The 22454-nt window shown below is 37.7% G+C and overlaps 1 protein-coding gene across 1 annotated transcript in view; it reads left to right on the top strand.

Annotated features, from left to right (window-relative positions):
- The window catches only part of SCAMP1 (secretory carrier membrane protein 1), a 116229-nt gene that overhangs the window by 20656 nt on the left and 73119 nt on the right, over positions 1–22454 (top strand). Inside the window, exon 2 of the mRNA XM_008067631.2 lies at positions 5551–5628. Within this exon, the coding sequence (XP_008065822.1) occupies positions 5551–5628 (78 nt within the window). The remainder of the gene's footprint in view (positions 1–5550; positions 5629–22454) is intronic.

The raw sequence follows: 22454 nt of genomic DNA, 5'->3' as shown, positions 1-22454 counted from the left end.
GTCTGTTTTTTTGATTTATTGTAGAGATGAGGTCTTGCTGCCCAGGTGGGTCTCGAACCCGCGGGCTCAGGCAATCCACTCACCTCAGCCTCCCAAGGCGCCGGGTTACAGGCTGAGCCACCGAGCCCGGCTTTGAGCATCTTTTCATGTGCTAACTGGCCATTTGTCTATCTTTTTTGGAGAAATGTATAATCAGACTTTTTGTCCATTTTTGAATTGTGTTGTCCTTTTATTATTGAGTTATAAGAGTTCTTTGTATGGGCTGGGCTTGGTGGCTCTTCTGTCTTTAGACATGTTGTCTTTATTTGACTGTAGTTCAGTCAAACCATGTTTTCATATATTTATATAATTGAGATATGGTGCTACAAAATAGAATGTGGTATTTGGAATAGGACACTCTTTACTCCAGTGGTATCTGATAGCATTTTGCCATCTAATTATCTTGCCAGTAGATCTTCTAATTCCTGTTGTTTTGGTTAAATTAATGTGACTTTGGGTGAACCTAATGCATAATTTGAAAAACAAGCAAAGCATATTCTCAGACTTTGCCAGCCATTATACTTAAAATGCAGAGTTTATCAGTTAATTAGATATCTATAGCTACTTAAAATTTTGTGTGATTCCTGTGACTGCATTAGCGGTTACAGAGGACCAAACCAGTTGTCTTCAAGAGATTGTTACCAGTGAAGATGAGATAAGAGTAGGTGATTTATTTAGCGTAAATTTATGGAGCTCCCCAAATCAGTCAGATACTATGATACAAGTCACTAGGGAGACACAATAAATAGAAGTCTCTGATGTCAAAGAAACCACACCTTAGTTGGGAGACATAATTTATGATAAATGCTTTGATGTTAAACAGGAACAGCATGTATTTCGTATTGCAGAAGCAAAACTTCCTGAGAAGACAAGGCCTGGCCTGCCTTCCTCAGTTCCCCCAAGTGCAGAATTTGAGGCAGAATGTATATGTGTTACTAACGTTCATCCCCTCATTTTATAGATACAGAAATTCAGGCACAGTTTAATTTTTCTAAGTTTACCCAGGAGTGACAGAACTTGGACTCAAACTATTCCATGGAATGGCTTTGATAAGGATAATGATGTGAAATAATTTCTCATAAATGCTGCTGACAATAAATAATGAAATTAAGAAAGAACCAGACTGCCGGGCTCGGTGGCTCAGCCTGTCATCCCGCGCCTTTGGGAGACTGAGGTGAGTGGATTGCCTGAGCCTGCGGGTTTGAGACCTGCTTGGGCAGTGAGACCTCATCTCTACAATAAATCAAAAAATCAGCCGGACGTGGTAGTGCACGCCTGTAGTTCCAGCTACTCGGAAGGCTGAGGCGGAAGGATCGCTGGAGCCCAGCAGGTCGAGGCTGTGGTAGCTGGGAGTGGCCACTGCACTCCAGTCCGGGCGACAGAGTGAGACTCCAACTCAAAAAATAAATAAAGAAAGAAAGAAAGAACCAGACCTCTCAATTTCCTTCTGACTATAGGCTAAGAAAGTAGAATTTCTTGCTTTTTATATTATTTAGTTTATTTAGTTAGATCATTAATTATCTGGAGGAAATTTTTACCAAATTATATTCATAGATTATGTTTTGCTTCCAAAGAATTCTTCTTCTAGAATCTATAGAGAATACTAGATACTGAAATTATTATTTGGGGGGGGGCTATATAATGCTAATGTTAATGTGGACAAATAGTGCAACTTAAGGGGTTTTGTTTTACTTTCTTTTTTTTTTTTTTTTTTTGAGTTGGAGTCTCACTCTGTCGCCCAGACTGGAGTGCAGTGGCCGCTCCCGGCCACCGCAGCCTCGCCTGCTGGGCTCCGGCAATCCTTCCGCCTCAGCCTTCCGAGTAGCCGGAATTACAGGCACGCGCTACCACGCCCAGCTGATTTTTTGATTTATTGTAGAGATGAGGTCTTGCTGCCCAGGCGGGTCTCGAACCTGCGGGCTCAGGCAATCCACTCACCTCAGCCTCCCAAAGGCGCGGGATTATATTGTTTTACTTTCAAGTTGCACTGTCTATCAGATGCCTACCTGTGAAGTAAATCTGCCTGGGTATGATCATTTTAGTTATGTTCCTAATTTACTAAGAACTGATTTGTGCATATAAGAAATGAGTTCGTGTATCTCTTGTAGGTTTCAGTAAGACTGTTACCATTCTTGCCATTATATGAATTTCTCAAAATCATGATTTATTGAACAACTCTTAGTAATTATTAAGCACTTATTATAATGATTTATAAAAGATTTGCTAACTGCATTGTTGTCTTAGAGTCTTGCTGAGACATTTTTAATGGGTAGTTCCTTTTTTTAAAAAAAAATGATTGGGGTATTTAGAAACTGTAGTACTGTTCCAGGTAAATGAATTTCTTAGTACTGATTAAATTCATATTATTGTAGTATCTGAGAATTATAGAATAGGGGGAAAAGTTAACTCTGAGACCAGACCTCTCAGTTTGGGGCCTTTTTTGTTTAATCAAGTTGCCTAGTCTAGTGTATAATATTGAATGAACTAAGTAGAGCTATTGGAAGAGTATTCTAATTAAGTTTTGTAGAGCAACATAATGTTTAATTCATTTTTTTCTTTTGAGGAAATGTAGTTTTAAATGTAAATTTGTTTTCTTCATTACACTTTCTTCCAACAACTTGGTTTTTGGATTTGAATCCTGACCATGTCACTTATTGGCTTTATGACTTGGGCAAATTATTAAACATCTCTGAGCCAGTATTCTCAGCAGTGAAAGAAAGGATATAGAACTTAAGTCATAGAGCTCTTCTGTGGATTATATGAGATAATTAAAGAGTCTAGTATCATACTAACCTAGATTAATTTTCTTTCCTTCTTTGAATCTATCTTTGCTGTGGTCTTCTTCCGTTTTCTGTAGGCTTCCTTCACGGAATGGTAAATATGCGCTTTTTTTTTGAGTTGGAGTCTCACTCTGTTGCCCAGGCTGGAGTGCAGTGGCATGCTCACAGCCACCCCATCATCGACCTGCTAGGCTCCAGCAATCCTTCCGCCTCAGCCTTCCAAGTAGCCGGAACTACAGATGTGCACTACCATGCCTGGCTCATTTTTTGTTTTATTGTAGAGATGAGGTCTCGCCAAGTAGCGCAGGCTGGTCTCGAATCTGCAGGCTCAGGCAGCCTACTTGGCCTCAGCCTCCCAAAGTGCTGGACTTACAGGCTAAGCTACCGAGCCCAGCCAATACGCATTTTCTAATAACTGTTTGTTGTAATACATTCCAAATATGGCCTTCTGATATCTCATGAGAAAAAGTATAAAGAAAGTGATGACGCGTGCCTGTAATTCCAGCTACTCGGAAGGCTGAGGCGGAAGGATCGCCGGAGCCCAGCAGGTTGGGTTGCGGTGGCCAGGAGCAGCCACTGCACTCCAGTCTGGGCGACAGAGTGAGACTCCAACTCAACAAAAAAAAAAAAAAAAAAAGAAAGTGATGGTGAAAGTTTGCAACTATGTTATATAAAAATACTGGACTGGGAAGCTTCTGATTAGGTCTCTTGTTATTCTTTATAATTTTGAAAATCTTAGAGGAAATTTAAGTCTGAGGCTCTTTTCCCCTTTTGCTAACATAATTGAAATTTGTCCAAATGAATGAAAGTGAAATTATACTATAAGTCAGTCTTAAGTAAGTTGTAATGCCTGGAGCAATACTGTCCACTAGAAGTATTTGAGCTGCATACATAATTTAAAATTTTTTAGTAGCCACATTAATAAAAATAAAAACCAGTTTAAATTAATTTTCATATATTTTACTTTACTCCATATATAAAATCTTATCATTTCAACTCATTGCCAACATAAAAATTAATGAAATATTTTATATTGAGCTAAATCTTTGAAATTGGAAATCTGGTTTTATACTTTCAGCACATCTCAACTGGACTAGTTATATTTCAAGAGTTATATATGACTAGTGGCCACCATACTGTACGGCACAGGTCTAAATAAATAAAAAGTATTATAACAACAGTAGATGGCTTTTGCATACTGTATGTGCGATAAAAGAATGTCAGTTAGTTATTGCCAGTCTAAAGTTTGTCTCCATTCTGTAGCAGTAACTTATGGAGGTGGTGATAATTTAGCCATCTTTGTCCTTAATTATCATTTGGGACACTTGATAATTAGAGATGTATATTTATAATATGAGAGTTGGAGCTCATTCTTCTGTGGCATTGGGAGAATAACATGGATGGCATGAATGTTTTTTGACCCTGTGTTCTGTCTCCCTTCTTTTATTTGTTTGTTTATTTATTTATTTGAGTTGGAGTCTCATTCCGTCGCCCAGGTTGGAGTACAGTGGCACGCTCATGGCCATCCCAGCACCGACCTACTGGTCTCCAGAGATCCTTCCATCTCAGCCTTCCAAATAGCCAGAACTACAGGCACGCGCTACCACGCCTGGCTAATTTTTTATTTATTGTAGAGATGAGGTCTTGCCAAGTTGCCTGGGCTGATTTCGAACCTGTAGGCTCAGGCAATTCACTCGCCTCGGCCTTTCAAGGTGCTGGGATTACAGGCTGATCCACCGAGCCCTGCCCTTTTTTCTTTTTGAATTAATTTTGTTCTGTAATTATGAAAAAATCTTCATGGTTCCAAAACCTGTAAACAATCATTTCAATTGGTTTTTGGATTATTCTTCCTTTTTAAAAATATAAGTTAACACACATGCATTCATTTTTATCTTACTTCTTGCATAAAATGTTAATGACTTATTTACACTGTTCTGTATTTTACTTTTTTCACTCAGCTTATAGCACTGTGTGTGTCTCCTTATACCATTCTATAGCTATGTAATAATCAATTACATAGTTTATTTAGCTATCTTTATGATACTTTAAGTTACTTCCAGGCTATTAATTAGTAGGATTGCTTTCTACTATTACAAATAGTATTTTGCAGAAGCAGTATCTTCTGGGAACTTGTTAGAAATACAGATGTTCAGGCCTCACCCCAGACCTACTGAATGAGAAACTCTGGGGATTGGGTGCAGCCATCTGTGCTTTATTTGATTCTGATGCACGCTAAATTTTGAGACTAGAAATTTGAAGGTTATTTAATCTTGAATGCTCTAGATGTTGGCTGTGTATTACGTTACCAAAATCTGCAGTAGGGAAAATTGACTAATGATGTTATAAAACTCTTCAATCTCTTTGTGAACTCTCTGTGGAGGCCAAAGGAGGAAGGATGGCAGGTTTACTCAAGATGTGCTAAGATGTTCTTGTGTAGTCAGTTCCGCACAGCTATTAAGAGGTGGTCTACTTTTGATCTTTATATAATAGCTAGCAGCTAATTTGCATCTAACCCAGTTTTTGTTTTTCTTTGAGGATGTGAGGGTTGTGTGGGTTTAAATTTTACCTTTGTTGAAATGGATCTCAGTGAATCTGATAATCTTCTTCCTTTGTTTTCCTTTATGAGCTTTGCTGGGTGACCAAAAGTATAGACAAAGTAAATGCTATGTAAATATTAAAATTATGTCTTAAAGGGTAAGTAATCTTTTTTCTCCTTTGAATTTTATTCCAGGACCCATCAGTTACACAGGTGACAAGAAATGTTCCACCAGGACTTGATGAATATAATCCATTCTCGGATTCTAGAACAGTAAGATTATTCTTAAGTTGGATTACTTTAAAATATTTTTATGGTTTCTTTTTAGCTGATTGGTTAAATTTATGTAAATTAAACTGTTAATGTTTTATTTCAAATTCAACAAGTTATGATGTTTTTAACATGAGGGAATATCAGTAATTGAAAATTACCATGGTGATCCTAGTGAAATACTTCAAATTTCCTTTTATGCTTTACAGGTTTTTTTTTTTTTTTTTTTTTGAGTTGGAGTCTTACTCTGTTGCCCAGACTGGAGTGCAGTGGCACAACCCCGGCCACCGTAGCCTTGACCTACTGGGCTCAGGCGATCCTTCTTCCTCAGCGTTCCGAGTAGCTGGAACTACAGGCATGTGCCACCATGCCTGGCTGATTTTTTGATTTATTGTAGAGATGAGGTCTCACCAAGTTGTCCAGGCTGGTTTTGAACCTGTGGGCTCAGGCAATACTCTCACCTCAGCCTCCCAAAGTGCTGGGATTATAGGTGTGAGCCACTGTGCCTGGCCATGTTTTACAGTTATTGACAATAATCTCTCTAGTATGTAAACCCTTCTACAATACTTGAAATACTAGGAATTAGATAAATATTTGTTGGTACACATATTGTCTACCTGGTAATGTGGGGTGATATTTTCTTACAGTGGAAATTGTATATGGAACTGTGCCATGAATGTTTGTATGATTGTCATTTTTTTTTAAGGCAGGATTTATTGAGAGGACAGAAAAGCTCCTACAGTGGGAGAGGACCCGAAAGGGTTGCCTGATTTTCATTTTAATTAGATTATTCTGAATAGTACCATTCTTCTACTCTGGTAGACTAAAGACTCTGGAACTTTACCTGGTCTAGGAAAGCATATTTTTCTTCTCAGAATTTAGTTTTTATTTATTAAATGTAGGGTGTAGAACAGTGGTTTGCTACTCTAAATGCATATTAGAAGCATCTGGGGAACTTTTATTGCATTCGTCATTATGACCCAAATCTCTTAGAGTCAGGGCGATTTTATCTTTTAAAAAAAAAAAAAAAACTGGTGATTTTTTATTGTGAATTGGATTTGAAAACTTTGAGGTAGAGTCTGTTGAGAATTCTCAAAATTTCTCTGGCAGAAAATTTTGTCTCCTGTATTTGGGTCTTTAGCTTAGACATTGTACTCATGAGGTTCCTAGCTTTGAACATTGTTGACTCTTGAAATGTTAGTCATCCTCTGGGAGATACTGAAGGTCTTTAATTGTATGCTTAGATTTACATATCAGTATAATGATCCTTAATTGGTGATCACCTCTTCCTGATTTATGTTTTTCATAATCTAGAAAGTAATCCTAAAATGTTATGTAGGTTTTTGCTTGGAAATTTCTTCAGGATGTTAACTAAGTTTTAGGAAGAACTTTGCACAAAGTTGTGATAATAAATTTATATTTAGTCTTTGTCCTCAGTTCCTGGCATATGGCTCCTGAAACCCTTGGAATTTCCAGCATGATAAATCTTTTGCATGTGGATGAGGTGCCTGGTGGATCGGGGCTCCTAGATAGCTTCAGGATGGTTGCAGGTCACCAGAAAGACCAAGGCATGATTGGAAGGTTGGAACTTTCAGTCTTCTCCCCCTGCCTCTTAGGAGGAGAGGGACCAAAGATTGACTTAATCACCAGTGCCAGTGATTTAATCCATCATGCCTATGTAATAAAGCCTCCATAAAAACCCCTAACTGACAGAACTCAGAGAGCTTACAGTGGTTAGAAAGAGCATGGGGACTCTGTGTCTCCCCTCCCTCTAGTACTTTTATACCTTGTCCCTATGCAGTGCTTCCATTTGGCTGTTTTCTGAGTTGTATCCTTATGATAAACCAGTAATAGTAAGTCAACGGTTTTCCTGATTTCTGTGAGTTGTTCTAGAAAGTTATCAAACCTGAGGAGAGAGTCATGGAAACCCTCAACGTATAGCCAGTTGATCAGAGAAGTACAGGGGGAGCCTGGGCCTTGCGACTGGTGTCTGAAGTGGAGGCAGTATTACCCTGAGCTCTTCACCTGTGAGTCTGTGCTGGTCCGGGTAGGTTGTGTCAGAACTGAACTGTAGGACAGAGTTGGAGGATTGGTTAGTGTCAGGGGGGAAAAGCATCCTCATTTGGTGTCAGAAGTGTTGTTGGTTAAAAAAAAAGTCTAAAAGTAAAGGCATTAAAATAAGAATGAACTTCTAAACTTCTCTTTATTTTAAAGCCCTCATTTGGCAGTTGCTTATGTATAACAAATGAATCCCAGGCTGGGATCACTAACGTGCTTATTGAGCATGTAAGTTACAGGTTGAACAAATGGAAATGACCAATAAGTTGACCAGTTTTGATATATAAAAATGATACTCTCACATGGATCAACTTTATAATAAATGAGTGCTGTGAATATATGAGAGTGTAATTTGGTGATAGTTGTTGAAGGGAGAGAAAAAAGAGCTGGCAGATTGTGTCTATTATATGTAGTTCTTCTACATCTAATTGATTTCTAGGGGGCGGAGAAGGGAACAAGACTTTTTCTTACTTCTTCTTTAGAGACAGGGTTGGCCAGGTGTGGTGGCTTCCAGCACTTGGGGAGTCTGAGGTAAGGGGATTATCTGAGCCCACGGGTTGGAGAATAGCCTGGGCAACTTGGCGAGACCTCATTTCTACAATAAATCATGATTTAAAAAAATCAGCTGGGTGTGGTAGCGCGTGCCTGTAATTCTCTCTACTTGGAAGGCTGAGGCGGAAGGATTGCCTGAGCCCAGCAGGTCGACTTTGGATTGGTTGGATTGGAGTGCATGCCACTATACTCCAGCCTGGGTGATGGAGTTAGACTCCAATTTAAAAAAAGAGAGATAGGATCTTGCTCTGTTGCCCAGGCTGGAGTGCAGTGATGTGCTCATAGTTCACTGTAACTTCTAACTTGTGGGCTCAGGTGATCCTGCTGCCTCAACCTCCTGAGTAGCTGAGACCATCGGCTTGCATTACTGTGCAACTTTTCTTTTTCTTTTTTTCAAAGACAACTTTGCTATGCTGCCCAGGCTGATCTCGAACTCCTGACCTCAAGTGATCCTTCTGCCTGGGCCTTCCAAAGTACCCAGTTGAAACTGGTTTTAAAGTTTGCTGATAAAGAATGAAAAGAGATTTTTACAAGGGTGACCCTAAAAACCCTGGAACTTATTTATTACAAAATTGTGTACTTATTGTTACATGTTTAAACTTTAGTCACCTTTAAAGTACTCTGGTTTGATGCTGTGTTCCTTATCAAGACGCTTTTTCCATTGCTTTCAAAACAGTTTTTGAACTTGTCAATTTTGATGCCTTTTAGTGCTTCTGCTGTTTTTTGTTTCATCTCTTTCACATCGACAAAACATTTCCCTTGAGGACTTTTTTCATCCGAGAAACAAAAATAGTTGCTCCGGGTGAGATCCGGTGAATAGGAAGTGTTGGACACTGGGGTCATGCTGTTTTTGGTGAAAAATTGCTGAACACTTAGCACGGTGTGGGAAGGTGTGCTTGTAAATGCATCATGAAATGGCAAATATGTTGAAAGAATCTCCAAAAAAAAAATTCACTGAAACTGAACACAGCCCCTCACAATAACGCTAACTGGTACACTGATGCTGATGGATTTCTAGAACACTTAACTCGTGGGGGAGGCCTGTACCACAAGGGCCCCTTCCTCCAAAAGGTAATTCCATTTTTTTGGTTCCCCTTGTATGTAATTGTATGGGAGACTATATTAGCAAAAATGTAGTAGCAGCTTTAGATTACTCTTATCAGTAGTATTCTTTATCAAGTTGTCTACTTTGTGTCACATGCTTTACCTATACTATTTTGTTGAATTTGGTTAACATTCAAAATGGATATTTTAAATCTTCATTTTACTAGTAAAGGTATCTAAGACACAGGTCATCAAGCCAGTAGGTGGCAGAACTGGCTTCATAACTCATGTGTTTTCTGTCAAGCTTCTGCCTTTCCCATTTTGCTTTTAATAGTGCTGTCTTTAGAGGTAGATGCCTAAGAAATAGAAAATATAGTCCTGGTCTTTGAAAAATGTCTCACCTAATTGGGACTTTTAAAATTATACAGATACAAAGACGACACATCCAGGACAAATAAAACCATAAAAATGTAAATCTTAGTTCCAAACATTGAGGCTTTACAGTTACAGAAAGGTTTTCTGAAGTCGAGTAGTCTTGAATAGGGATCTAAGTAGAAACGAGAAGTTAATTTACTATGAACCACTTGTCTTAGAATTGATGACTAGGGACACAGTGTTGGAACCAGGAAATTGTTATGAGAAGATTTGGTGCATTTTATAGTGCAATTTTTTCATGTTGAAATATTAAAAATGAAATATTCCTTTGTTTCTTATATGATATGATTTCAGAAATTGTCCATTTCTGTGACTGTGACTATTTTCTTTTTCTTTCTTTTTTTTTTTTTTGAGTTAGGGTCTCACCCTGTTGCCCAGACTAGAGTGCAGTGGTATAATCATGACTCACCACAGTCTTGATCTTCTGGACTCAGGTGATCCTTCCACCTCAGCCTCCCAAGTAACTAGGACAGTGCATGCCACCATACCTAGCTAATTTTTTGATTTTTTTTTTCTAGAGACAAGGTCTTACTACTTTGCCTAGACTGGTTTTGAACTCCTGGGCTCAAGCAATCCTCCTTCCTCCTCCTTCCAAAGTGCTAGGATTACAGGCATGAGCTATTGCATCCAGCATACTGTGGCTATTTTCCAAAATAGATTAGGTGTACTTGGATAATTTAAGTGTTTTAATCCTGATACCCTAAAACAGAATTTCAGTCCTGTTTAGTTGATTGGTGGCATTCATGCTTATTTTAGAAAAGTATTTGTGAAATAAAGCTTTTTGATTGTTACATAAGGATATGGTAAACTACTTGAGGTCAAGAAGGGAGATCTAGCAGAATGCCTCAGTGTGTAGCCCTGCTAAGATTGAGAAAGTTCCTGTCCTGTTCTTTTTTTGTTGTTCATTAATACTGTGTTTCCTTTTATACTTAATTTTCTGTTTGAAAGAAAACTAAGATATTTAAGGAAGGCTATCATTTCATAATTTACTTTTTAATTCACTTTATTATAAATTTAGAGAAAGAATCCTTTATATAAGACACCTTATATAGACTAAGTCAGTCTTTTGACAATGCCATTGAAGGCTGTTGAGCACTTGAAATGTGGCTAGTCTGAATTGACATGTGCTATAAAAACGGAAGGTAGTCTTCATGTATGTATGTATGTATGAATTTATTTTTAAGAGAATAAGTCTCTGTCACTCAGACTGGAGTGCAGTAGCACACTCACAGCCACTGCAGCCTCAGCCCTTTGGGCTCAGGTGATCCTTCCACCTCAGCCTTCCAAGTAGCTGGAACTATAGGTGCGTGCCACCACACCTGGCTAATTTTTTGATTTATTGTAGAGACGAGGTCTCGCCAAGTTGCCTAGGCTGGCCTTAAACCACTGGATTTAGGCAATTCTTTCGCCTCTGCCTCCCAAAGTGCTGGGATTATAGGCATGAGCTACTGTGCCCAGCCTGGAAGGTAGTCTTAAAGTTATGAAATCATTTTATTTTGTTTGACTTCAAAATGTATTTTCCTATTGAAATTAATGAAACTAACTAGATTTCCTGGCCTACCCTCTAAAATCAAATGCATAGAATTACTAGAGGAACTATCTCATCCTTGAGCATTAATGTGAATTGATGAGAAATGTTTTTCTTTTTAATTAGGTAACAGGTTAAAACACTTATTGCAGCTTGATTCTCACTAGTTTCAGTCACTGGTGATGGCATATATGATGTTAGATAAGATTTCTTCTGGTGGGTATTGAAGGTTAGGGGTAGGGACACCTGTTTGTGGGGTAAGTGCCATTCTGCTGATCTAAATCTTTGGGGACATTTCTTGGGGCTTACTTTACCGTCACGTTTCTTTACTTTGGGGGATTGTCTTCCTTTTCTTCTAGTTACTGCCATATATGGTTTCTCTCCATATAACTGAAAGAAGGACCACGAGAAAAAGTACTGGTACTGTGAGGGGACATGGCCAGGTGGTCATATCTGACCATAAGGGATATAGATAATTAGTTTATGTAAAGAAGAATTACCTTAATGTAATTAAGGACGCAGTAGATTGAGAGTTGAAAAGCCTGCATTTTAACCCAGGCTCCACCACTAATGAGTTGCTAACTTTAGGCAAACCATCTAACCTCTTTGGATATATATATTTTTTACCATGTTATAATAGAGCCAGGTAGGAAAATATTGAGTTAAATAATTTCTAATATCAGTTTCTTTTTTGGAAATGAAGGACCAAGGTTTTAGCTCCAGGGACTGACTGGATATAATGGTACATAGTAGTTTACCTATCTTTAATGCTGCAGAAGCCTTGTGTATCCTTTAATACCTGTCTTTATTTTCTGTTGTTATTTGTTTCTTTTTTCTCTTTTTCTTGCCCCTCTGCTGCTCACTGTTTTGCGATTCTTGAAGCTCATTATCTGTCCCTTCTGGAACCTGTCTTTGTTTCCTGTCTGATTTAATGATACTATTGACTTCTGTCCTCCCAGTGTCATTGGCTAGAAGTCCTTTTTAGCTCAAACAGCTTCTTTTTCTACATCTTATCAGTTGCTACATCCTGTTGCTTATACCTGTAGGAGGTATTACCTATCTGTTCTTTTCATTGTTACTAACCTGTCCTAATTCAAGTACTCGTGAAATAATAGAGTGGCCTGTCTAGTTACCTGCCTCCAATCTTTTCTCTTCAAATCGTTTATTTTTTTTTTTTTTACTACTGGGACTAGAATTATTTTCCTAAAGTAAAGGTCAGATAGGTCATCTGCTTTCCTTAGAAATGATTAGGCATTACTAGTTCAATAGTTTGGCATTGGGCCATCCATGGTTTGACTTTGGCTTGTCTTTTTGTCTTTATTTTAATTTTTTTAATAGACTTTTTTTTTTTTAACTTACAGAAAAATTGAGCATCAAGTACTTCCTCCAGACTATCTTTTTACTCTTATCATCTAGTGTGCCATTTGCTCTGGCCAAAGTCATTAACTCATGAACTCCCAACCCTATGGAGACCACCTGCCCTAGGTCTTCTGTTGGTCACTGAATGGACCAATAGAGAGACTGTGTGTGTGGCTTCCCTAGGTTATCTTTTCTCCCTCAGTGGTTGTAGATGAATCCTTCACACTTGGTATATTCATTTTCTTTTGCTGTGTAACAAATTACCATAAATGTGTATCGCTTCAAGCCACAAAATTTATTTCATAGGTTCTTTGGGTCAGTAGTTCAGAGTATAGTTGTATCCTTTACTGAGGGTATCATAAGACTGTGATTCAAGGTGTTGTCTGGACTGCATTCTCTCCTAGAGGTTTAATTGGGGAAGAATCTGCTTTCAAGCTCCTTTAGGTTGTTGGCAGAATTAGTATCTGTGGTTTGTATGACAGGGCCCCACCACTGATCTTTTCACTATTGCCATAATTTTGCCTTTTTCACAGTGTTGTATAGTTGGAATTATATGTTATGTAGCCTGTTCAGATTGGCTTATTTTCTTTCTTTTTTTTTTGTTTTTTTGGTTTTTTTTGAGTTGGAGTCTCACTCTGTCGCCCAGACTGGAGTGCAATGGCCATTCCCGGCCACCGCAGCCTCCTCCACCTGCTGGGCTCCGGTGATCCTTCCGCCTCAGCCTTCCAAGTAGCCGGAATTATAGGCATGCGCTACCACACCCGGCTGATTTTTTGATTTATTGTAGAGATGAGGTCTCGCTGCCCAGGCGGGTCTCGAACCCGTGGGCTCAGGCAGTCCACTCACCTCAGCCTCCCAAAGGCGCAGGATTACAGGCTGAGCCACTGAGCCTGGCTTTGGATTGGCTTATTTTCATATGCATCTAAGGTTCCTACATGCCTTTTCGTGACTTATTGTCTCATTTTTAATGCTGAATATTAGGCCATTGTCTGGATACACCACAGAGTATTGATTTATTCACATACTGAGTGACATCTTGTTACTTCCAAAGTTTGGTAATAATGAATGAAACTGATCTTTGACAAAGGGGCAAAGGTAGTACAATGAGACAAAGATAGTTTTTTCAACACAACTGGACATCCACATGCCAAAAAAAAAAAAAGAATCTAGGCACAGATCTTATTGTAGGTTATCAAATTTGTGAGCACAGAGTTGTTCACAGTATTCCTTGATTACCTTTTTGATGTCCATGGGACCTGTAGAGATGTTTCTTTTTTCATTTCTGATATTAGCAAGTTATGCCCCCCCCCCAACTAGTTTGGCTAGAGGCTTATTGATTTTATTGAGCTTTTCAAAAGAACCAAGTTTTGATTTTGTTGATTTTCTCTATTGATTTCTTGTTTTTAATTTCATTGATTTCAATTCTAATTCTTATTATTTCTTTTCTTCTGGTTACTTTGGATTTAATTTGCTCTTCTTTTGCTAGTTCACTAAGATGAAAATATAGGTTATTGATTTTAGATCATTTTTCTTATCTGATGTATGCAGTCAATTCTATACATTTCCCTGTAAGCCCTGCTTTCCCTGCACCACACAAATTTTTTATTTTTGTTTTTTGCAGAGACGAGGACTCACTATGTTGTCCATGTTGGTCTCAAACTCCTGGGCTCAAGCAATCTTTCTGCCTTGGCTTTCAAAGTTCTGGGATTACAGGCGTGAGCCACTGTGCCTGACCTTTTTTTATAATCCCCAAAATTGTGATAAAGTGTATTTTTATTTTCATTTAGCTTAAAATATTTTAAAATTTATCTTGAGATTTCTTTTTTTGACTCTTGTTTTATTTAGTAGTGTGTTGTCTAATCTTCACATATTTTGGGATTTTTTTTTCAGTTTTCTTTCTGTTATTGATTTTTAGTTTAATTTCTTTGTGACCTGAGAGCACACACTATATGATTTCTATTTTCAAAAATTTGTTAAGGTGTATTTTATGCCACACTGTGTCTTCTATCTTGGTAAATGTTTCATGTGAGTTTGTATTCTTCTGTTGTTGGATGAAGTGGTTGATAGATGTCAGTTATATCTAGTTGATTGATGGTATTGAGTTCAACTATGTTCTTAATGATTTTTTGCCTGCTGGAGCTGTTCATTTCTGATTTGAGGGGTGTTAGAATCTCCAACTTACTTACTTCCTCTTGCAGTTCTGCTAGTTTTTGTTTCTCTTAGTTTGATGCTTAGTTAGATACGTATACATTAAGAATTGCTATTTCTTCTCGGAGAACTGACCCATTTATCACTCTGTAATGCCCTTCTTAGTCTCTAATAATGTTCCTTGCTTTGAGGTCTGCCTTTTCTGAAATTAATATAGCTACTCCTGTTTTCTTTTGAAAAAATTAGTGTTAGCACGGTATATTTTCCTTTTTTGCTTTTAATCTATATGTATGTTTTTATTTAAAGTGGATTTCTTGTAGATAACATAGTTGGGTCTTTTTTTAAATCAAGTTTGACAGTGTCTTTTTAAATTAGTATATTTAGAACATTGGTGTTCAAAGTGATTATTGACATGGTTAGATTAATATCTACCATATTTATTACTGTTTTCTATTTGTTATTCTTGTCTTTGATCCTGTTTTTGTCTTCTACTCTTGGTAGTTTTAACTGAATATTTTATAAAATTCTGTTTTCTCTCCTTTCTTAATATATTAGATAGTGGCTGTGCTAGAGTTTGCAATATACATTTTTAATAAATCCAAACTCATATACAAATAACTCTATGATGTTTCACAGATAGTGTACCTTATAATAAAAAAAATCCTGATTCCTCTATCCTATCTTTATATCGTTACTGTCATTCAATTCACTGATATATAAGCATATATATGTGTGCATAAGATATTTATATAAGAATACATAAACGAATGCATTGTTGTTATTGCTATTTTGAACTGTTTACTATTAGACAAGAATATGAAAAATACAAGTTTTCATTTTATCTTTATTTCTTCTTAAATACTCATTCTTTGTCTATTTAGATGGAAGTTTCTTACAATGTATTTTTTTGTTCTCTCTACAAAACTTTTAACAGTTCTTACAAGGCACACATACTGGCAACAGATGCCCTCAGTTTTTGTTTGTCTAATGAGAAAGACTTATTTCCTTACTGTTTGGAGTGTCTAGAATTTTAGTTTGGTGGATTTTTTTTCCCCTCAGCCCTGTCAATATTTCACCTTACTCTCTTCTTGCATGGTTTCTGAGAAGTTGGATTTAATTCTTATCTTTGTTCCTCTTTAGGTAAGCTTTTTTTTTCTCTTTTGGCTTCTTTTAGGATTCTTTCTTGTTTTTTTTTTTTTTTTTTTTTGAGTTGGGGTCCTCCTGGGCTCAGGCGATCCTTCTACCTTAACCTTCCAAATAGCTGGGACTACAGGCACACATCACTGTGCCTGGTTAATTATTTTTTGTAGTGAGGAATCTCGCTATATTGCCTAGACTAGTCTAAAACTCCTGTGCTCAAATGATAATCCTTCTTTGGCTTCCCAAAGTGCTGGGATTACAGATGTGAGCCACCACACTCAGGCGGGATCTTCTTCTTTACCTTTGACTTTTTTATACTTTGAAAATAATATGCTAATAATATTAAAATAATATATATATTTTTTGGTGGGGGCATTTATCCTGAGCTTCCTGGATCTGTTGTTTGGTGTCTGACATTAATTTGGGGGAAATTCTTGGTCATTATTTTTTCAAGTTATTTCTCCTGTTGCTTTTTTTTCTTCTTTTGGTATTCCATTATTGCATATTATTCTTTTTGTGCTTATTTCACAGTCCTTAGATATTCTTTTTTTTTTTTAGTCTTTTCTGTTTGTTTTTCAGTTTTCAAGGCTCAGCCTCAGAGATTCTATCCTCATCTGTGTCTAGTCTACTAATAAGCTTATCAAAGGCATTCTTTGTTTCCTATGTCATAGGATTTCCATCTCTTTACTTACATTGCCCCCAATTCTTATTTGAGATCGACTTTATCCATTAGAGCCCTTAGCATATTAATCATAGTTGTGTTAAATTCCTGGTCTGAAAAGTTCAACATCCCTGCCATGTCTGGGTCTGGTGTTTCTTCAAATTGTGTCTGTTTCTTTAGATTGTGTCTTTTGCCTTTTAGTATGCCTTGTAGTTTTTCTTTTTTTCTGATAGCTAGACTGATGTACCAGGTAAAAAGAATTGCTATAGTTAGGCCTGTAGTGTGGTGGTAAGGTATTGGGAAGCTTTCTACAATCCTATGATTAAGACTTGGTCTTATATTGAGTCTGTGCCTCTGGACTATGGACATTAATATAACTACTCCTGTTTTCTTTTAATTAGCGTTAGCATGGTATATTTTCCTTCTTTTACTTTTAATCTATATGTACGTTTTTATTTAAAGTGAATTTCTTGTAGATAAGTTGGATCTTTTTTTAAAAATCAAGTTTGACAATGTCTTTTTTAAATTAGTACTTTTAGAACATTGGTGTTCAAAACATTGTTTCCAAGTTTTTTCTCTTCTAAGATGAGACAGGATGGCTGATGGGGGCTGGAGCTGGGAATTTCCCCTCCCCTAGATAAGTTAGGCTCTGATAAAACCCCAGCAGGTTAGGTACTGGTTAAATACTTTCTCCTGAGGACACATCTTGTTAAGATCAGTGTGCTCTGGCATAGTCAAAATGGTTCTTTGTCCTCTCCACCTGTCAGAAACAGAAGGGAATTTTCCTATGTACTGTGAGAACCATGCTTGAGTTTCTGGAGGTAAAGCGAAAGTGTGGGGCTTCCCCTGTGATTGCATGCCCCTGTAGACTTTTAACTCTTGGAGCAATTTATCAATCCTGGTTCAGGTTTTCCTACCCCAGTACTGTACTGGTTCTCACAGTGGTTTCTGCTAGAGAGGTTTTGCTCCCTGTATTTACCTGTTTCTTCAGTTGTGGAGCAGCACTTTGTCCTGTGCCTTCAGGTCTCTCAAGGATCCAAGAAGCATTTTTTATTTTTAAAATGTTCTCATCTTTTTACATGTTAGGATGGAGTGATGAATTTCAAACTCCTTATATGTGGAACCATAAACTCAAAGTTCTCTTTACTAGCTTTAATTTTTTTCGTAGTGAAAACCTTGAGTCCTCTTATATTATTGGATCTCTGTAAGACATTCCTCAGCACCACCCTGAATTGTGGCAAACCCATAAGGTGGCTAGATTCAGAAGAGCAGCAGGACTCACAGTAGTCAGGCCCTCATGGATTACTACTCCCAGGAAAAGGAGAGCATACCACATCAGGGGAGCACCCCGTGGGACTAAAGAAAAAGAAAAAAAAAAATCCAGAGTGCAGGCTTCTCTGTGACTAAAAACTCTCCACTTCAGGGAAGTTTTGTTCAGCAGAGATGCAGATACAGTGCTGAACTCAGTGGGGAATGTGTCGGTTCTGCTCCAGCAATTGAGTATCCCTGGTGTTCATGAAGGGTCTTGGAGAAGAGAACTTCTCTACCCCTTGCCCACCACTGCAGACATTTGCTTGTCTCATGGGAGCTTAGTGTGAGTGTACCTGTTGACACTCTTTTAGCAGCATTTTGAGGTAACTGCATCTCCATGAGAGGTAGACTGTTTAGGCTGGAATCCTATTTCTTCTCTACACAGAACAGCATTCCTACAGATAGACAGAGGTACATGTCTGATCTGAAAATCCATACAGCAGGACAGGTGCATAATGGGAATGTAGACACTACTTTTTGTGGCTCCCTCTCTCCCCATGGCTAAGGCTTCATTGCATTTTACTGGAGCTCCCTCAACCACCACCTTTATCAGGGCTGAGTCTTTAGCCACCATAGGGGTACTGCATATACCCACCTGTTTCAGCTGCAACTAGTTCTCATCCATGGGTGCCTCCTAAGGACCTGAAGGCTGAAGAGTTCAACCCAGAAAAAAATACTGGGGGAGAAGGGAAGAGCATACCATTCCACCGTGACCAAGATAAAGCTTCATGAGTCCTCTGGCATTCTAGACTGACAGGAGACAGTGAACCTGTACACACACACCCAATGATTGCTAATATAAGTAGCATCTGAGAAATCCAATGTGCAAAGATTCTCTGTAACCAAGAAACTCATACAGAGCCGTTACCAAAGGAAGAACATGATCTGAAGTTAAATGAGCATAGACTATACATGTTAAAGATACATCCATAAGGGAAGGGAAAAACCCAACTGAATAAAAAATAAATTTAATGGTAATAAGAATAGTCTACCTACATGAAAAGGAACCAGACAAATAATCCCATCAATATGAAAATACACAACTTTTCCACTCCTCCAATGACTACACTAACTCTATAGCAGTAGATCCTAACCAAAATGAAGTCTTCAGAATTTCAGATAGAGAAGTCAAAATGTTGATTATAAAATTGCTCAATAAGATCAAGAAAAAGTTGAAAACCAACATAAATAAATACATAAAACTATTCAGGACATGAATTAAAAAGTCTTCAAAGAGGCAGATATGTTGAAAAACCCCCAAAACAAACTAACCTAAACTTCTGGAAATGAAAGACTCATTTAGGAAAGTACAAAATGCAGTGGAAAGTTTTAACAATAGGCTCAACCGAGTAGAAGAAAGGATTCCAAAACTTGAAGACAATTCTTTTGAATTAACCCAATCAGGCAAAAATAAAGAAAAAAGAATTGAAGGATTGAACAAAGTCATCAAGAAATGTGGGATTATGTGAAACGTCCATATTTAAGACTATTATCAGTGTTCCTGAGAAAGAAGGAAAAGCAAAATATTTAGAGAACCATTTGAGGGAATTGTTGCGGAAAACTTCCCTATTCTTGCCAGAGATTTAGACATCCAGATACAGAAAACTCCCAAAACTCCTAGAAGACATCCCCAAGGCATATAGTCATTAGGTTATGCAAAGTCAATGTGGAGGGAAGACTTCTAAGAGCAGTAAGACAAAAACGTCAAATAACTTGTAAAGGCAAACCTATCAGACAAACAACAAACTTCTCAACAGAACCTTTACAAGTCAGAGGGAATTGAGGACTTATCTTTACTCTTCTCAGCAGAATAACTGTCAGCCAATAATTTTGTATCCTGTAAAACTGAGTTTCATAAATGAAGTAGAAATAGTCTTTCCCAGATAAACAACACTGAGGGCATTTGTCACCACTAGATTGTCTCTACAAGAAATGCTCAAAAGAGTTCTAAACATTGAAATGAAAGGTCAAAATGCACCAACAGAAAAATGTGGAAATGATAAAACTCACAGGGCTTATAAAACCGTAACCAGTAACAGAATGGTGAAAACAAAGCATTAGTTAACAAACAACATGATTACTAGAATGGTAACTCACATATCATTATGAATCTTGAATATAAATGATCTAAGTGCCCCACTTAAAAGATAGAGATTGTCAGAATGGATAAAAAACACAATCAAATTATCTACTGCCTTCAAGAGACCCACATAACTTACAGACACTCCTATAGATTCAAATTAAATGGTGGAAAAAAATTATTCTGCACACGGAAACCAAAAATGAGCAGGAGTAGCTATTCTCAGATAAAACAGACTTTAAATGAACAACAATGAAAAAAGACAGTCATTATATAATGTTAAAGGAATCAATTCAACAAGAAAATATAACTATTCTAAATATATATGCATCTAACATTGGAGCTCCCAGCTTTATAAAACAAATTCTATCAGACCTAAGAAAATAGAGACAGCAATATGTAATGGTGGGGGATTTCAACACTCCAGTGAAAGCAAGAGACAGATAATCAAGGTGAAAAGTTAACAGAGAAACACTGAATTTAAACAAGAACTCTAGAACAAATGGACCCAGCAAACATCTACAGAACATTCTACCCCAAAACTGCAGAATATACATTCCTCTCCTCAGCACATGGAGCATTTTCCAAGATAAACTATATGATAGGCCGCAAATCAAGTATCAGTAAGTTAAAACAAATAGAAATCATATCAAGTACCTTCTCAGACTACAGTGGAATAAAACTAGACATCAATTCCAAGAATTCTTAAATGAAACAAATACATGCAGATTAAACAATCTACTTTTGAATGATCTTTGGGTCAACAATAAAATCAAGATGGAAATGAAAAAATTTTGTGACATGAATGACAACAATGACACATATTATCAAAAAGCTGTATTCAGGGAAAAATTTATAGTACTTTAATTCCTACACTAAAAAGACAGAAAAATTGGTCAGGCACAGTGTCTCATGCCTGTAACCCCAATGCTTTGGGAGGCTGAGGCAGGAGGATTGCTTGAGCCCAGGAGTTTGAGACAAGCCTGGAAAATATAGCAAGACCTTCTCTCTACAAAAAAATTTAAAAATTGGCCAGGTGTGGTGTCGTGAGTAGTCCCAGCTACTCAAGAGGCTGAGGTGGAAGGATTATCTGAGCACAGGAGGTCAAGGCTGTAGTAAGGTGTGAGCATGCCACTGCACTCCAGCCTCAGTGACAAAGTGAGACTCTGACTCAAAAAAAAAAAAAGCCAACATTATTCTGAATGGAGAAAAGTTGAAATTATGCCTCCTCCTTAGAACTGGAACAAGGTAAGGATACCAATTTTCACCACTCCTATTCAACATAGTACTGGAAGCACTACCCAGAGGAATCAGGCAAGAGAAAGAAATAAGGGTGTCCAAATTGGAAAAGAAATCAAACTGTCTCTGTATACTGATGATATGTTCTTATCCCTAGAAAACCCTAAAGACTTCCAAAAGTTACCTGCACTTGATAAATGAATTAAGTGATATCTCAGATTACAGAATCAACACACAAATATGTAGCACTGCTATACATCCGTAATGATTGATCTGAGAATCAAATCAAGAATTCAATCCCATTTATAATAGCTGCCAAAAAAGCAAAATACCTAAGAATATATTTAACCAAAGAGGTAAAATATCTCCACAAGGAAAACTACAAAACACTGATGAACAAAATTGCACAGGACACAAACAAATGGAAAAACATCCTATGCTCATAGATGGAAGAATCAACATTGTTGATTCTTCAACATTGACCATGCAGCCGGGCTCGGTGGCTCAGCCTGTAATCCCGCGCCTTTGGGAGGCTGAGGTGAATGGATTGCCTGAGCCCGTGGGTTCGAGACCCGCCTGGGCAGGCGAGACCTCATCTCTACAATAAATCAAAAAATTAGCCGGGCGTGGTAGTGCGCGCCTGTAATTCCGGCTACTCGGAAGGCTGAGGCGGAAGGATCGCTGGATCCCAGCAGGTCGAGGCTGCAGTGGCTGGGAGCGGCCACTGCACTCCAGTCTGGGCGACAGAGTGAGACTCCAACTCAAAAAAAAAAAAAAAAAAGATCATGCTACAGATTCAGCACATTCGTTATCAAACTGTCAATCCCATTTTTCACAGAATTAGAAAAAACAGTCCTAAAATTCATATGGAACCAAAAAAGAGCTTAAATAGTCAAAGTAATCCAAAGCAAAAAACACAAACAGATGGACAACAAAACACAGCTGGAGGCATCACATTACCCTACTTCAAATTACGCTGTAAGACTCTGGTAATCAAAACAGCATGGTTCTGATACAAGGGCAGACACATGGACCAATGGAACAGAATGGAGAATCCAGAAATAAACCCAAATCCCTATACCTAATTGATCTTTGACAAAGCAGACTAAGACATACACTGGGGAAAGAACATCCTATTCCTTAAGTGGTGCTGGGAAAATTGGATAACTATATGCAAAAGAATGAAACGATCCCTATCTCTCATTATGTTCAAAAATTAACTCGAGACGGATTAAAGACCTGAATGTAAGAACTACTACCATAAAAATTTTAGA

Source organism: Carlito syrichta, unplaced genomic scaffold (genome assembly GCF_000164805.1).
Source record: "Carlito syrichta isolate Samal-C Ts95f unplaced genomic scaffold, Tarsius_syrichta-2.0.1 Scaffold309724, whole genome shotgun sequence".
NCBI lineage: Eukaryota > Metazoa > Chordata > Mammalia > Primates > Tarsiidae > Carlito > Carlito syrichta.
This window is presented reverse-complemented; position numbering and strand designations above follow the sequence as displayed.